Source organism: Fundulus heteroclitus, chromosome 4, assembly GCF_011125445.2.
Source record: "Fundulus heteroclitus isolate FHET01 chromosome 4, MU-UCD_Fhet_4.1, whole genome shotgun sequence".
NCBI lineage: Eukaryota > Metazoa > Chordata > Actinopteri > Cyprinodontiformes > Fundulidae > Fundulus > Fundulus heteroclitus.
Genome location: NC_046364.1, coordinates 6510275 through 6527982, shown reverse-complemented (window position 1 = coordinate 6527982; position 17708 = coordinate 6510275). Strand labels below are relative to the sequence as shown.

Sequence of the window (17708 nt, the reverse complement as noted above, 5' to 3'; positions counted from 1 at the left end):
TCTGTTTCAACAGGCTTTCTTTTATTGATGATCCTTTCATAAGCAGCATTGTACAAAGCTGTTGTTATACTAATGGCATCTGCACGGATCTGAAATGCTCCAACTGTGAGCATCAACAGCTTTCAGAGTAAGAAAAATCATGTTTGCATATCAAACAAAATAAAAAGGAATGGCTGCCAGTGGTGGGGAAAGGGGTTGATGTGATGTGAAAATTAAACTGTTGTGAGAGTCTCTATGGGATAAAAACGCGGTACAGAAAACAGGCACTTATTGCACAATCTCGCCCAACATTTTCAATTCGGAAAAAAGTTCATTTTTATGATGCGATGAGAGCGAGTGAATGGGTAGGTTAGTGCTCATGTGTGGTATATGAGTAAAATATGTACTAATAAGTCCCTTAGGGAACAACCCAAATACTCCAGCACATAGATTGTATGTAAAAGGTATGAACAAATTTGAGTGTTTTCAGAAGTATTACATTTCAAAGTTCAAAGGATTATGTAGTCTCTACTCTTCTCCACTCTTTCTTACACATGGTCACATGAGCACATGGTTTAGGAAGAAGTCAAGAACTGTGTGTCTAACCATTGCTGCATGTTGCTGCTCCCAGGAAATGAAAACATATACTGTGTGGAGGAGGTTTTGGTAAAACAAAAAAAATCAGCCAAAGTGAATCCACATATGATGTTGAATTCTTTTCAGCATCTATTATCTTATTGTGTGAAGTAGAAATTTAAGATAAACTTTTTTCTAGGAAGAAAACTGGAAGAAAAGCATTGAAAACAACTCCTAAAGATTATCACCCCACATTTGTTAAATGTATAGAAATGTTTGCAATCAGTTTAGTTCTCACTGCCATGTCCGAATGATCTACTTAAAGGTCACTAAGAGAAGAACGCTCAAATGAAATTCCTGATTGCTTATGTTGTTATTAAGAGAACTTAGAATGCTTCAGATTTACTTAAAGCATATATGTATGCTTTATTAATTGACATAATTTACCCAGCTTACGCCGTCTGTAACACAGCCATAGCAAAACTCTGACCAATCATTGCTAATTTCACTGCAGAGCAGGGATTTGTTATAGTTTTGGTCCTGCTCTCACAACTTAGTGGCTATCGCAGCGGTTAGCCGTTCATTGTAGCTCCGCTGCTCTCACCGTATAATTTGAACATGGCTGAGAGTCACAAGAATCAAACCCCATTCATGTTTATGAGAAGAAGAGAAAGACCTCAGTAGAAAGAAATAAGACCAGGCTGGATTTAGGAGATTTTTTTTCACGCTATCCCCGTTAGGAAGGCAAGTGCAGGTAAGACGGTCTTGCACACGCGCAGTTATTGAAAAAGGAACTTGGGGAAACTTTTGGATAAATCGATAAATAAAATACTAGTTTTAACAAATCCACATATATGCATATGATTCCCCAATGCATTGTAATTTGATTTTTTTTTTATACGTTTACTCTACACTTGCCAAATTAATGCAGTTGCAGCTTGCAATTGCAGTTTTATCAGAATAAAAAAAAGCATTTTTTTATAAATGTTCTACCTGCCATGAAGTCTCATTGTCAAGTCTGAGTTTCTAAGAAAGTAAAATGAAATGAACGCATGATAAAAGTTTGCAGAAAGTGTATAAAAATGCACTCGTGCACGGACAATGAACGTGCTTATTAGCGATTATCAATATTCATCTCCAATTTATTTGAAGGGAAAACTTTGTCATTAAAATGTTTTTCTTAAGATGGAAACTAATCTTTATGAAGATAAACTTTATGTTTATCATGCCCATTATATCCTAAACCATTTATTCTATGTTAAATCTTCAACATTCTAACAGAAGGTGATAAAAAAGACTAGTATTGCAATATTGTTTGGTGTGAAACCCTCAAACGTGCTTTTGAAAGATTTATACCTGGTGGAAAATTACTTTTTGTTGAAGTGAGCATAACTTAACAAATTACTAGATGGGAGGTTCACAATTTTTTTTTAAATTGTATTTTCATATTCTACTATTTAATATCATAAAATGAAACAAGTTAGTTGAAATCAGATTCTAATTTTGAACATTGATGTTGTTTTGTCATTTGTCAAATAAGCTGACAAACCATTAAAGACAAATTCAGGCCTTTGAGCGCTTCTAACAGTGGGATATGTCAGCTCTCTGGAAATATTTTCATTTGTAATTAGAGGGTGAGATGACCAGGCACTTGTCTTTGAGTTGGACCGAACAGTATTTTTATCCTCTTTCTTATTTCACAAAATTAGACGTCATCCTAGATTTCGAGTAGCTGTAATTTTATCAATTTAACTCTGCAGAAGCAACACTTATATTCAAAAGCAATGAATAAAGAAGGGAAAGCTACCTGCATCGGTTATGTCTGATGTCAGAGTGTATGAGTGAGACTGGATGAACACATGTCTAATAAGCTACATTTGAAGCCTCATAATTTACACTTTTTTATATTGATGTTATTACCACCAGAACAAAGGCAGTAAGATAAGGCAAGCTTATTTAGATAGCACCATTCATACACCAGGCAATCTGGTGGTTTGCAGGACATCGAAAGAAAGACAAAAAACAAAACCAAGCACAAGCATAGAACCTCAGCAGAGAAAAAAAGAAAAAGAACCAGATGTTAGAATACAGATATTAAAGACATTAAGGAGTTCGTTAGTTTCTGCTGTAAACAAACAAAGTGTTCAGTTTTGATCCAAATTAACTTACTGTTTCTGAACATCTTAGGTAAAAAAAAAAAAATTGTTGAATTACTTTCAAGAGGAATTGAAATAGTTACACAGGCTTTTTAGAGGGGATGTGTTGTTCTGTTATGATTCTGGCCTGTCTACTTTCGTACGCGTCTCCTGCTCCAGCCTTATTAAGGATTATTCGCTGCACCTGTGAGACCGTCTCTCAGCCACGGCATCAATCTCATCCGTCACACCTGTTTTCTGCCATTTTCAAGCCTGCTGTAGACACCCACACAGTGGCAGCTTTTAATAATCTGTAATTTCAGCTGCACTGCCCAGACCTTGTTGGAAATTTAACTCAGCTTCTGTTTTCTGGACCGCGACCTGGACTGTTGATCACAAGACAGGCCCTTGGATTTATCTGCCCTTCTCAGCTCTGAGCACCCGTGTATGACCCAAGCCTGAATGCTCTTGATCCCATTATGAATATAGTATTGTAAACACAACACCGTGTCTGGCTTGAATACTGGGTAACCTGCCATTCTGAGTCCTGACACACTACAATTGGAGTATCTTGTATTTGTAACCAGTTACATTTTAAAATTAACCTACCAAAAACTGTAAATACATATAAAGTGGTAATTAGAGAGTCTGGTGATGATCCAAAGTGATGATCCAGAGTGAGCAATAAGTGAACAGAGAGTCACATGTTGGGATGGGTACCAAATTAGGTACTTTTATAGGTACCGACCGAATCCCGTCAGTACTACTGGGTACCGATTCACGTAAAATCCAACTGTACCATGTTTCGGTACCTAAGCGCATCACAGTCAACAAAACATGGCTGATAGAAAGCGCAGACTCCGCTTTTCAAAATGAGCTGTAGATTACGCTCGCTGCAGTATTTGTGAGGGGAAGTGCAAGACTAGTGGCAAGAATACTTTTAATCTGAGGAAGCACCTGGTCACTGCTGCCAATTTAAACATCTCACGATATTTAGTGACTTTGCAGACCCATCCAGCTACCTTTTCTCAAAAAAGTGACTAGCAAAAGATGTAGTGACTTTCTTGCTATTGGTGACTTCCTGTGAAAGTAACAATCATTCTGGAGTTATTGTCTTAAGCTCTTCTGCAAGATTCTCCAAGCACTGTCTCCCAGACAGACAGACGGACAGAGAGACAGCTGCCTTGTCCTAAAACCCGTCTGTAGAGAGCAAAGAGAGCAGAGAGGAGAGCCTCTCTGTTCCCTCATTGTGAATATATCCCACCCTGATTTACAAAGTGGGATAAAATATGTTGTTAAAATGTTTTCTTCTTCTCTGAAACTGTTGCACTAAAACAATTCTCTGAATTTTATTCACACACAGCTTCAATTGAGGTTCAAGAGGTTCATTTATAAATCTAAACAACTTCTTATATTGAGAAATAAAAATGTTAAATTGAAAAATATATAGATTCTATTAATAACCTAACATTTATTCCTACATAAACACACAAACGTACCGAAAATAGGTGCGGTTAAGTACCGGTATCGATTCCCTGGTACCACCAGTACCATATCAGGAAGGTACGCATCTGTAGTCACATGAGGATTCGCTGCCTCCTTAGATTAAGGTTGTGTGCGGCAGACTGGGATTAGAAAGTGCTTGTGACAGCACTGACAAGAAGCCGTTTTGGTAATGAGTGGTCTACATCAAAATGCAGAGGCAGCATCAGAAAGAGAAAAGTTTTGGAAATGAATGCCTGCCTGACAGTGCTGGACTAGCTGTATATCATCCTGTCCTTTTCCTTCACCTCCAGTGTCACGCAGCTATTTTATGGAGGGTAGCTGACAGCCAATTATCTGCTCAATAGGGAGGGTCAGCCCTGCGAGGCTCATCTGTGGTACAGGAGGAGGAAATAAAGCAGATACTACAACGACAAAATACACCAATGACTTTAGGTGCTGACCTGGAAAATCTGGCCAGGTTTGCTGGAGAGGATTGTAATTTAGTTGTCACGGGATGACTGTCCTTGATTGAGGTTCTCACAATGTAGGAAGGTATTAGCAGGTAGGTGCAACTTTCACAAGTGACCACAGCTTGACATATATGGATCAATTTGCAGGAGGGAAATCAATTCTCATTTTCACAGTTTGGACTGTGTTAAGTGGTTCATTATCAGCAGAAAGGTACTGTAGGAGAGAGACCACCTCTGGTTCTTGGTGTGGGGTTTATGATGGGGTCAGGTTTAAATGGTCAGAGAGAGGGGGCTCATTACCTAACATGGCAACACAGAGCAAAGAAAACACTTCTACACCTGTATATCTTACAAAGCAGTAAATTGTGGTTTATAAATGAATTTTAAAGCATTTGTGACTACAATTTCTCCAACTTTATGTATATATGCCTTCTGACCATTTTAGTTTGGACAAAAATGTCCAAATTGGAGATTTCTACATGACAACTACATATTTAGATAAGCCTAATGCCTTTAGAAATAGCCTCTCACACACAAAAGCAAATAAGTGGCTGTATTTCCTGAATGGATCCCTGATGTATTATTGCTAATCTGAAGATCTCCTAACAACTGATAAACTAAATCTGGTTGGTGCTCTAACTACTGGCCAAAGATTCTCTCAACAAACAGCAACCAATAACCTGCTTCTTCGAGCCTTCAGCTGTTTTGCTGTTGAACCACATAATTAAGATAATTATTATAAACAAACCTCAGCCACAAGATAATCAGAATTTTAAGATGACATATTGGGAGTGTTGAGTTTGTTTTATTTATTTTTAATTTTTTTTCGCTTTTGTTTTCACTGTGGAGATTAAAAAAATAGCTTTGCTGTCAACGTCAGAGGAAATAGAAGAGAATAAATGAGAACTGAATATAATTAACATTTAATGTTTCTCAGTGGGGACAATATGAGTTCATCTGAAAAAAAAGATTTGAAGCTTCTGACACTGGTGAATGTTTTCCAGCAGAAAAGTGCATGCAAAAGACTAAAATGACAGCCGAAAAGCTGCAGGAAGATCTGCAGCAACTCATAAACTATCTCAAGCATGCCGAGGTAGTTAATCTGTAGCCCAGATATGATGGATTATTGTGGATGTCCATTATGCTTAGTGCATAAAAGGTTCAACATTAAGACATAGGTGTGGTTGCATATGTGTCTGTGTGTTATAGCGATACCAGCAAAGAACAGTGAGGGTATGAGACACTCATAGCAAACTCATGAGATATAAATTATGCTCTAGTTTCACCTCAATCACCAGCAACAACCAAGGAACATGAAACTCTGCTATCTAAAGCAATTATTGCATGGGCAAGCAGTTGAAGTTTTTATGTTTTTTGGGCCCCCTTGGTGTCACAGCTCAAATTAATGTGGCTGCTTGTACATCAGAGAACAGATTATAATGAACCCAACAGCCTGGGAGGAGGGGAGTTAGTTCAGGCTTTAAAACAGCAGACACATCATGGGTTGACTTCAAAAACCAAGCAATACTTCATGGCAGGGAGTGCTGATTTGATATTTAATGGGTCAACTTGTCTTTGGCTGCATAAACAAATATGAAACAATTAGCAGTGGTGACCTACAGTTGTAATATGTAGAAGGTGCCGCTTTGAATGACTGTTTGGACCAGCTACGATACCAAAGACAACTTCATATAAACTTATAACTTCAGTGGAAAAATACTAAACACACAGATCCAATTTCAAGGGTCATTGGCTAACAAGCACAACATGTCATCTATGTTTGACTAAATGAATTGTACAAACTGGAGTTGATCATGTAAATGCAGAAGTATGCTCTGTATTTTGTTCAAATAATAAATTCAGAAGTTGCAGAAGGAGTCATTTGCACAACTACGATTTGCCTTAAAGTAATCACAGCCAGTAAATCTCAGGAATAATCCAGGGAGCAAAGTGTGGAAACAGGTACTGAGGTAGAGAGGGTGTGCCTCTTTACTCATCCCCCACTGCACAGAAAAGATCATACATTCAGTGTTGATACTGGCAGGCTTTATTTCTCCAACGTTTAAACAAATTATATATGATTGGCTGAGACTTTTTTTGAAAATCCAGTACACATTTTCTAAAACAAACAGAGAAAGTTAAACAACAATACGTGAGTTGGCAACACACCACCAACCAGCAAAGACATCACAGAACCTCTGGCCAAGAGTGATAAACCACAGAGTAAGCTGTAGATCTGGCAATAATAATACTTCCTATTTTCATCCCATCTCAATGTGGGATAAAAACAGATGCAATGCCTTAAAGTTGTTGTTTTTTTTATTACAAAAAACAGAACTGGACAAAATCATGGGAAGTAAAACCCTTGTAGTTGAAAGTATGAGGAATAAAAGTCATGATTTTGGAGTTTTGGTTTTGTTTTGGACATTTTGGACTAATTTTATCAATCAGCTCTGTCCCCTCCCAGCCACCACTCAGCACCTGATCAACTCCACCTGGATCGTCTAAATTATACCAACTCTGCTCACCTGTCACACTGCCATTTTACACGTGCCTCAGCCAACCTACCCCTGCCAGAACGGCTCGTCTTGTATCTCTGCATGCATGTTGGTTCCCGGTGTCTTCCCGTCGCTCTGCAAGTTTGATCCTTTGGACCTGTCCTTGCCCTGCCCCACTAGTTCTGTTTAATAGTGCTTGTGTGCACCGCCTGGTAAAAGTTTCTTCTGGGTTTTTTTCTGCTTCGCTTTGCCTGCGCTGAGAACACATCGACGACTTCTAGTCGAGTCTGATTCTGCCTGCAACATTGCCTGCTTCACAAGTCAACCTCTGTTTGCATCTCCTGGTCAGTTCTGGTTCTGTCAGCAAAACCTGGTCAAGTCTGTCTGCAACAACTGGTCAGATCTGGAATAATATTCTGTATTATGGCTTCCAGGTAGGGGTGTGATGGTACTCCAGAATCTGGTCTGGTACTGCCCCATGCTGTTCTCCTAATGAGAACATCATAAATGACTGATAAAGATTACCGATCTCTGTCTTGGTAAATAAGGAAAACAATAAGAGATGGTGGGGGGGGGGGGGTTCAGCTACAGTATGCATCCTGGCTGTAAAGTCACTGTTTGATATGTTTTAAATACACTTCAATCAAGAAAAAATGAATAAATGCCTTTAAAAAAACCTAGGTAAGCATTAAACATGATTGCTGTTGAAAGCACTTTTGCATTCATGCTTCCAGCTGGGCCAGCATCCCAGATGTAACACCATCGGCCAACAGTAACCTTCCGTTTGTGGACAGATATCTCTGTATGGGATTTATTTATTTTATTGTTTCTTTCAGAGCAATTTCTCAGAATTGGAAACTACATCAGATGTCATCCTGGATTTTGAACAGCTCTCTTTTTCCAAATTTCATACTGCTATACACAATGTCGATAGAGAAAGCAGGAGTGACCGAATTTACCAAAAACACCTGATGTCTTATCCAAGGGTTCCTAATGGTGAGCTGGTGTTTGGTGTTTAGTAATGTTCAGTACTGTTGTCATTTGTGCTTCTATCTATCTATCTATCTATCTATCTATCTATCTATCTATCTATCTATCTATCTATCTATCTATCTATCTATCTATCTATCTATCTATCTATATATATATATATATATGTATATATATATATATATATATATATATATATATATATATATATACATATATATATATACACACACTGTAACTATAGTCTGTTCTTTTGAATACTTCTTTGTCTTTAAATAATCTATTTAAAGGTCTAATTGTATTATTCTCTAAATTAGAGCTGGGCAACAAAACAATAACAGTTGTGATACACACCTGATCAATACGAATAGAAAATGCATACATTTTTCAGCTGTATCACACAACCCTACTCTAAATGCACAAATCCATGTTAAACACTACTGTTACAAAATAATTTTCCTCCAGGAAAAGAAGTGTCTATTCATCTATAGCCTTCTGTTTTCCACCATGTTTTATAAACATCTTTCCTTCATGCAAGAGTATGTCATGACTTGTTAAAATCTCTGTTCTTATTTTATTAATCTTCTTTCAACAATAATACAAAGTTAAACTTAAAGCCCAGTGGTGATTTCAATGATGAACAGAATTAGTTTTTTTAACTTAATATTCCCAAATTACAGAATCCAAACCCTCAATTCTCTGTATTTTTGGAGGCGAATCCCATTAATCCATCCTCACAGGTAAACGATTTCAATGAATCTTGGCAACTTTGAGCCGCTAAACCTGATGAAAATGCTGACAGATGTGTGAAACCTGTTAGGATTTAATGTATTGCTCAACTGAATGCCAGTTGAAAAATAATTCTGCGAAATCTTTTGCTCTCCCTGTGCACGCAAATATTCACAAACTTACAACAAAGTAGGGAAAATTGTGCCCCCCCCCTCCCCCTCTTCTCAGCATATTTCACTAAAGAGAATAACCTGTGAGCGCCGTTTGGATTGAGGTGCAAAGAAAGAAGCAGGTTTCTAGAGTGACAAAGGGGCCGGCAGACGAACAGAGCAGCTGGATGAGCAGACTGTGCATCTTTAGCGTTTGAGTGTTAAGGTGGGAAGAGCAGCAAAGAGACTACGCTTTGAGTTAGTTCATCACACAGCTTCTGCCACTTGCTGACAATGAAAGCATTCCTGGGACCAGGAAAACTGCTGTCTAGGCAGAAATCATCTCTTTTTGTTGTATTCAACCAACTGGAGCATCAATAAACCTTTCACCATGTTCCCCAGCGCTTGGCACAAAAAGAGAGAAAAAAAAAACACTTCTGCTGTTGCGATGACTTCAGAGAAACGTCTCCATTCAAAAGATATTTTCGCTTTGAGGGTGAGGAGAAGAGCGCAGAGAGAAGGCTATTATCATATTGTGAAAACTCAGTTAGCAGAGGAGGTGGGAGGAAAGAAGGGTGGATTTGGATGTGCTGAGAGAAAGATGTAAGTAAGTAGCTATAAGACAGAGAGGGAACGTGTGATTGGATTTGGCTGAGTTGTAGAGCTGCGCTGGCTGTCGGGAAGCTGGCTGAATGCTGGGCTTGAGTTTTAATGGAAATGAATGGGCATCAGCAGAGGACTCTAATGGGGCCTTCAGAGATTATTCAAGGGAGCAGATCTGCGGTCACAAAGCAACACAGGTCTGCTCCAAGCCAGTCGAGATTCTTCTCATCTCATCCAATTTAATTACTTTGCAGTGTGGCAGACTACGTCACAGGACAGCTTGCCTCAAAATATCTGCAGCCTGCTGCAACTTGGGCAGATTTGCATCTGAATGTCTGCTTTCTGGGACGCACGAAGTTTGTAAAAGAGCGACAGATCGGAAAACGGTAAACTTGCAAAAGGTTTATTATGCTTTCTGAGAACATTAAGATTCAAGGGTCTCTGGGTTTTATCGTGTTACAGAAATCCAATCAATAAAACGGAAGGGAAAAAATATGGCCTACTCTATCCTGTGCAAAAATATTTTCATTCAGTTCAGTTCAGTTAAACTGAAAACCCTACATTCATCCCTGAGAGCACTTACAGGCACAATAGGTATACCAACTCACTCTGTGATAAGAGAAGAACAGCATGGCATGGCAAATAAGTGGGGTTCAGCTAAAGTTTTCACAAGTAGTAGTTTACAAGTAACAGCTAGTCGGACAGCCCTCCAGTTTTAGCTGATTTTAGCTGTTTAAAACAATTAGAGCAGAAAATATTCACATGCATTGAGCACATTAGTGGATGTGTACAGTTTATCACTTCACAAACGGCCATTGTTAAATTTGAGATTGTTTTCTCTGTCCCTTTGTTATGCGTTCTGATCACTACTTTGCACAACTGCATTGGCAGAGGCTGCTGGCCGTGTCAATCTGCCTGATCAACTAATACTGAGTCTTCTGGGATAATCTCCAAACAATCAGAAGACCTGGAAGAGAACAGGAACTTTCTGTATTTGATGTGGCGGCACAAATGATAGCCTGTCAGAAAATCCAAACATTTTCTCCATTGTCAGAGGACTTGGGGAAAACTTATAATATCTTGTGAAAACATCCCGTCAGATGTGTTATTTCAATATAATTCAGTGCAAAGGACTGCTTAGCTGCAATGGTTGGCCAGTGTCCCCAATATGCCAACTTCTTCATTCTTTGCACACTGAAGTCGAATGGACTTTCTTTTCCCTGATACCTTTTATCATCAAAAATGCTCATGATCAGATCAGGAAAAACTTAGCTACAGAGGATAATGAAATGAGCCAGGAAAGCATGGGTTAATTGCCCCTGACAGTCACTGTAATATTCAACAGTAACATCACTAATGAATGTTTTCCTTATATTGTGTAGCCTGATTTGTCAAGCTGCCTCATATCAGATAATTAATTCCGTTTGCTGCCATGCAAAGCATGCTGCATTCTGTACTGCAACCAAATTAATTTGTATTCTTTATGCACTATGGATCTGTGCAAACGTGCGGTGGTATTTTGTTTTTTTGCAGAAAACGTGTCCGTATTTTCCATGTCTGATGCAGTGTGCAGGATGTTGTTTTGAAATGCAACCTCTAGGCTGTGTGCAGCCAGCAACCAAATGTAGCACACACACTATAAAAATGTAGCAATCAATTCAAATTACTGTCTCCCCTCCTCCTTTTCTTTGTTCTCTGCTTTTGAGCACATCTATGCTATATACAGACATTCTGGCTCTCTTAGCACAACAACAGATTTCACTAAATAATCCAACCAATACCTATTTGTACAGACTGTGTAAAGGCGTGCACTTCCTTTTTTTATCTAGATGGTAAATGATATAAAACAATTCAAAACTAAGATTTTCACTAGTTTTTTTGTTTTCTTTCTCACTAACTTTATATGATATAAAAGATTTTGCTTCTCTTTTCTCTCTTTTAAAAACAGCAACAAACAATGGTAGCAAAGCCCTCCTTTAATGATCCGATTCGACTGCTAACCTAGTTAAAACGAGGAACTGTAACGGCTCATGGTAACTAATGTTGAACAAGATGGTGGCACCAAAGAGGTGCATAATAAACTGAAAAACACATGATGTGTTAATAAAAAATATTTATTAGGAAAAAAGTAAATTCAAATTTTATTATTATTGTGCTGTTAGCCGGAGGGCTGCCAATGTGTAAACTCATGATAAAAAAAAACATGTTTTTGAAAAAAAAATTGTTTTTCTTTTTATAAGGAAATTCTTACTTAATTATAAACACTTTTTATGTTTATAAATTAAGCAGAAAAACAAACTAAATTGGAACTTTTTGTAAATAACATCCACGTTGCAACCTATCCATCTCTCTCCAGTTAAAAGGTGGTAAATAGCTTTGAAGTTAGCATGCCTGACGACTGGGTTTGCTGGAGTGTGGCTGAGTGTCTCTAATATAACATTTGCTTAGTCCGAGCACTCCTCTGAGATACATATGTTGCATGATGCGTGTCATTGTGCCTGAAGGAGGAGAGCAGTTCTGTCAAGTGGCCCCATTTAGCCTTGCCTCGCTGTTGTTTGGTCAGCCCACTGTGCAACAATGATGCCTGCAGGTTATGTCACAGAGAAAGTGAAGACGGAAAGAAGGAGAGTGGACTGAAAATAAACTCTCAGGGTCACCTTAAAAGCTCAGACGAAGACAAGACGTGCCCTCTCAGGAGTGCTCTGTGCAGAGCGATTGGTGAGTTTCAAACAGAAGGGAAGGAAAAGAGTGTCCGCAAAGATGCAAATAAAGCTTGCAAAGACACAGATTGGTACCTAAAATGTTGCTACTGCGTAGATGAAAACGTTACATTGCCTTTAAAAAAGTACCTTTCTGCATTTTGTCACATTACAACCACCAACTTTATTGTACTGTGTTTGTATTGGGGATTTTTAGCCGTACACTAACATACAGTGCATAATTGGAAAGGAGAATAAGTAACTGTTTTTTTAACCTGTTTTTTTTTTTTATAAAAATCTTTACAGCCTCTCCAGACTTTGTGAAATTATCTTTCACTGTAGTTGGTTAAAGGTCTTTTGGGGATGTCTTTACCAACTTTATACACCTAGACATGGCAATTATTGCCCTTTTTTTTGATAATTGGTTCTCAATCCGATTTAGTGGAGAGTGTTTGTGAACAGAAATTTCCAAATGTTGCTATCTTTTTAGGGGAATTAGGTCTGTACTTGTCCATTCTGACACATTAAAACGTTTTAGCTTTCTGCAACACATCACATCACGCAAACCAAAACCTTAAATTCTGGCATAATTTGACAAAAACTAATTTGCTGTATCCGCCTACCTGGCTTGCAGAGAACTGCATGTTTCTTATGGTTTTCTTTTAACTGTGGCTTTCTTTTTCTAACAGTTGCCATTTTGACAGGTCTTCCTACCTGACCTGTGTCTCCCCGCAGCTCTTCAGTAGTTATTTATTGGTTGGTTTCTTGATTAATGCTCTCCCTGCCCATCCTGTGGGTTTTGGTGGCTGGGCATATGTTTGCAGGTTCCATTTTCAGACTAAAGACTAACCTGTGCCACGTTCAAAGCCTTATAACCAAAAACTACTTTAAACCTCTCTAAAGCTTTCAACCTGACACTGCTGTGTTCATCTGTCTTCGTGATGCTATTTGTTCACTGCTCTTCTCTAACAAACCTCTGAGGCCTTCACAGAACAGTTTTATTTATACTCGGATTGAATTACAGCCCGGTGGACTCTTCAGTAACGTCCAAAGTGATCTGAAGGCAACTGGTTCTAATGGATTTTATTAAGTGGATTTAGATAAAGAGGGATGAACACAAATCTGAAAAGTATTCTGACAACCATTTTACTTCCACATCACAATTACGTGGGAAAGTGAAAATAGGGTTTGAGTTGTTTTACAAGGCACTGTTACGTAAGCCACCTTTGCAATCAAATGTCCAGCACAGTATTGTGTTGATGTTTAGGGATGAGATTGGCTCTCCAAATTCTGAGAGCCTACACAGTACGAAGCGAGTAACAACAATTGATGGATAGCTGTTACTTTATTATACTATACAAATAGCTGCCCATTTGAAACTGAGCCCCATAGCAACACAGATTTACTTGTAAAGAGCAGTCATTTCTACACTTTGCTAAATTTTGTCCTTGTTTGTGCATCATTGGTCTGTTGTTTTGACAAAAAAGCCAAAAATGTCAGCAACATGAAGTTCTTTAATCCTTAACTTTGATACCATCAGTTAACATCAGTCTAAACCCCATGATGCTGAAACACACCGGTTGAAAGTGTTGCTTTTTAAGACCTTTTGTGTCACACTCTAGAAGACCAACATCCTCTTCAAAGGTGTGTCCATCAGGTGAGGGTCTATCTGGTCAACCATTGTGTATGACTTTGATTTTGTCTTTATGCTCTGCAAACAGCCCATACGTACTCATTCACAAGCTCACCGAGCTGCATGTCTCACAGAACTGTAGGCTTTTACCTTCAGAGGGCAAGAGGAAAATCAATGTTGCCTGCCCTTTAAAACAATTCTCGGCTGTGGAGTTTCTCAGGGGGCTGGAAGGAGCTTTCACGCTCCCACTTGCTTATGTCTTACAGCACAGAGTTCTGCAGTATCAATTAGCCCGCTGTCTCAAATTCGTTGAGACCCCGATTTAGCAAAGACGTCTTCCTGCACCTGCATACGAATATTTTTCACTTTAGAAAAAAAAAAAAGACATTTTCTGCACTGGATGTTTATGGCAGCTCATTATAAGGTAGCACACTCTAGTTAGGCTTCCACACTTCAGTCTATATATATATACACTATGAGAGGCATCAGATTGCTTGGTAGTTCACACCAAAGTTTAGACTAAAAATATGAACTAGGTCTTTTTCAGTTCCGAGTATACAGGCAGAGATGCAGCATCATTGCAGCCAATCAGCATTACAGTTTGACTCAGACTGACATTTACACAATCACACATTGCTCTTTGCTCAACACCGTTTCACCAACAGCCGTCTGTGGCCAGCTTCAGGTACGATGAGAGCTCCAACTTGGGTTTCATTGGAAGATTACAGCACTCTCTAATACTTGCAAGAACATATCTTGGGAAAGGGAGCCGGAGGAAAAGAAGTAGGGGATTATGGAAGGATTACCTGTGTTCTGACTCGTGGATGGAGAATATGACTCCTGATGTGGAGGACTTCTGTTGGATGGTGGCCAAGAAGGTGAATTCGCTTTTACTCCTGAAAAGTTGCACCACTTTCTCTGTGATGTGTGGCGGGGCGTGAACTGCCCTCCCAACATCTAAAAGGAATAAAATAAAATCAAGGTTAAACTCTTTTCACAGCCAGTGCACTGTCTTGGCCCCACTATGTGCCCCTGTCACCACTATAAGAAACATATTACCAGTCTTACATGGCAAAATACAAAGTGGCATTTTTGCTCTTGCACAGTACTTCTCCAATATCACGCCAGGTTTGTCTGATGTACTGTAAAAAATATGTCTATCTGATTGTGTCATTCTTCAATCACCCATTTAGAAACATGTTTATAATTATTTATTAGAACTGAACAGTTGTACACCAAATATACAATTTTGTATCCTATGAGATGGAGGAATGGCACTCTTAGTGGAGAAAAGTGCTTTGGCTACGTATCTGATAAGCTAACTAACTAAAGATGAACCAAACTGCAAAAAAAATCACTAGGCAAGAAAATCAAAAGCAAATATATTTATTAGACAGAAACAGAACCAAACAATAAAAGCACTTCTAAGCAGGGTACCAAGAGAACCAAAGTCAGTTTCTGTCCAGGGAGAAAAGTCTTTAACAAACCGGTAAGGAAGATTAATTATTTCACAGCCCTGTACCTGGAACCAAAACAACAAACATGAGAATTTTTGCTTTGCATGGCTTTATAATAAAAAAGGCATGCTAAATGGGTCCAAATATGAAGAAATGAAGGAGATTTTATGGAACAAGAATAGCACGTGTGAATTTCGATCAAGGGTGTGGGCTCAAAGCATTATGAAACATCAGTCTTGGAGGACTACTTTTGCCATGATGTTGTGTCTTTTCTATCTCTTTTATCATATTAGAATCAACTGAGAATGAGGTTTGAACGCTCTGGTCTGGCCTCAGCGCTCTAGGCGGTTAGGGTTAGGCGTCTCATAACCTTTATTGAGCAATTTTTTTATGGACAACCCTTACATGTACAAGCACACTCTCACGTACATCCACAGATGCTTACAGATACACTTCTATACAGATAAACCCTACAGCTCAGGGTAGACCTTGTATTAAATAATACTGTGCATTTTTCAGAGACGTTATCATAGGCGTTAGTTGTTAGTACCTGTGATACTTCTGTGTCTGTGTCTTGTTATTCTTTATATCTCTCTTTCTCTGCATGTGTAGAAGCAGACTGTGAAGATGTTATCTTGTGTTCTCTATTTTTATCACCTCTCCTTTTTTAACGTTTTGCCTCACCTTTCTCCCTTCCTTTCGTTCTCTCTTACCTTTCCATTTCCGTGTCCACTGAATTTGAAATAATCCCAAAATGATGTCCAATAAAGTTTTTGGCATGCGTATAAAGTGGGGGCACTATAGCGAAAGCGGTAATGCTCTATTTGTGAAAGTAAAACTGTTGGGCTCACTTTGGAACTAAGAAAACAATTCTGATGATAGTAGGTAATTCTGTCAGTTTTACTTTGAGCTTTAGACATACAGAAAGTCAACGTAAATGAAGCGTTTTGATACCGTAGTGGGAGATTTTGTTGTATCGTTAATATAAATACAATATTATTACTGTGATAATTAAGGTGGATGTGCATCAACTGTGTAGCAGCAGCACCCATGCATAGCATACATGACATGAGATTTTTCAACAAGACCAAAAATATCATTGGTAGCCTTGCTTAGCCTTGATAAAGGTATTTTTGCTACAGTGCCAAACGCTCAGTTAGGCAATGCTAGAGTGCTACTTCCCCATAGCATTGTGTCCTTCTGCTCCATTTCAACAAAAGGCAGACCAACAATGGTGTTGGAGGGTATACCAAAACTATAAGGCTCTATATGTTCTGAATTCCTCATATATCTGTTAATATATCTAATTTAAACTTTCTTTAAGGCATGGACTGATATCTGATACGTCTAATTTTATATGAATACCACATAGGAAGGTGTGGAATACATTAGCTGGTTTGCGCAGGAGATGTGGTTCTGCATTAAAACGTATAAGCATGCTAGGTGAATCAGGCCAGGAGGATGAGCTGCTTGTGTGATCAGATCAAAAATGCCCCTACAAATGATCATGGTCACATGTGATTCACAGGACCTGCTGCATAATCATTAGTACCAGATAACAATTTCATTAGCCTGTTTCCAAACTGTGCATAAACCCAACAACAATATTAGGGAGGACTTGTGTGCGCGCAGAGTCCCTGGTACAAGTGCCTGAGCCACCAGAGCTGCAACTCAGGAGCTTCCACAATGCACGCTTTACATGACAGACAGTCCAGTAGAGAGAAGCCTGTAGTTGTCTCAAGCAAAGGGCTTTTAAATCTCCCCTGGGTGACAGCAGCCTGCCTGCCCTCACACTCAGCCTCCCCACTGTCACAGCCCAGTTGATGGAGAGTCACTTCCCTCAGCCCCCGACTTTTTCAACATGCAGGCTCTCTGACCAGAGTCAGACATTAGATCATCCACTTTAATCCACAGGGACACAGGCCCTGTTCTAACGGTGCAAGAATACAGTCAGACCTTAGATTTCTTAACCCTTACCCAACTGACAAAAAAAAAAAAAAAGCAGCGCAGTCAAACTTCAAGGGCAACAATTATTTATCAGTTCAATTATAGTACATTTGTAGGTTCTGCCTCTTCACAGCCATAATCTATACCAGCAAATTGAGGAAATAAGTTCTATCCAAAAAAATGTTGTGCATTAAGTAAAGCAAGCTGCATTCTTTGCAAATGACTTCAGGAAATCAACTGTTTAACTTCAGTGATTACCATTAAGGATCGTCTGAAACAAACAACAGCTTAACATGCACTACAGCTTTTGTAACATTTTCTTTGTAACATCAATTACAGATAATATAATGATGCATCC

General features: G+C 38.8%; 1 protein-coding gene across 1 annotated transcript in view; it reads right to left on the bottom strand.

The window, feature by feature from the left end:
* LOC105931903 (protein kinase C-binding protein NELL1) overlaps positions 1 to 15135 on the bottom strand; it is a 269740-nt gene extending 254605 nt beyond the window's left edge. The window contains exons 1-2 of the mRNA XM_036135703.1: positions 15132 to 15135; positions 14753 to 14936 (exon numbers count right to left, since the gene is read on the bottom strand). Coding sequence (XP_035991596.1) covers positions 14753 to 14936; positions 15132 to 15135 — 188 coding nt within the window. The remainder of the gene's footprint in view (positions 1 to 14752; positions 14937 to 15131) is intronic.
* Positions 15136 to 17708: the final 2573 nt, after the last annotated feature.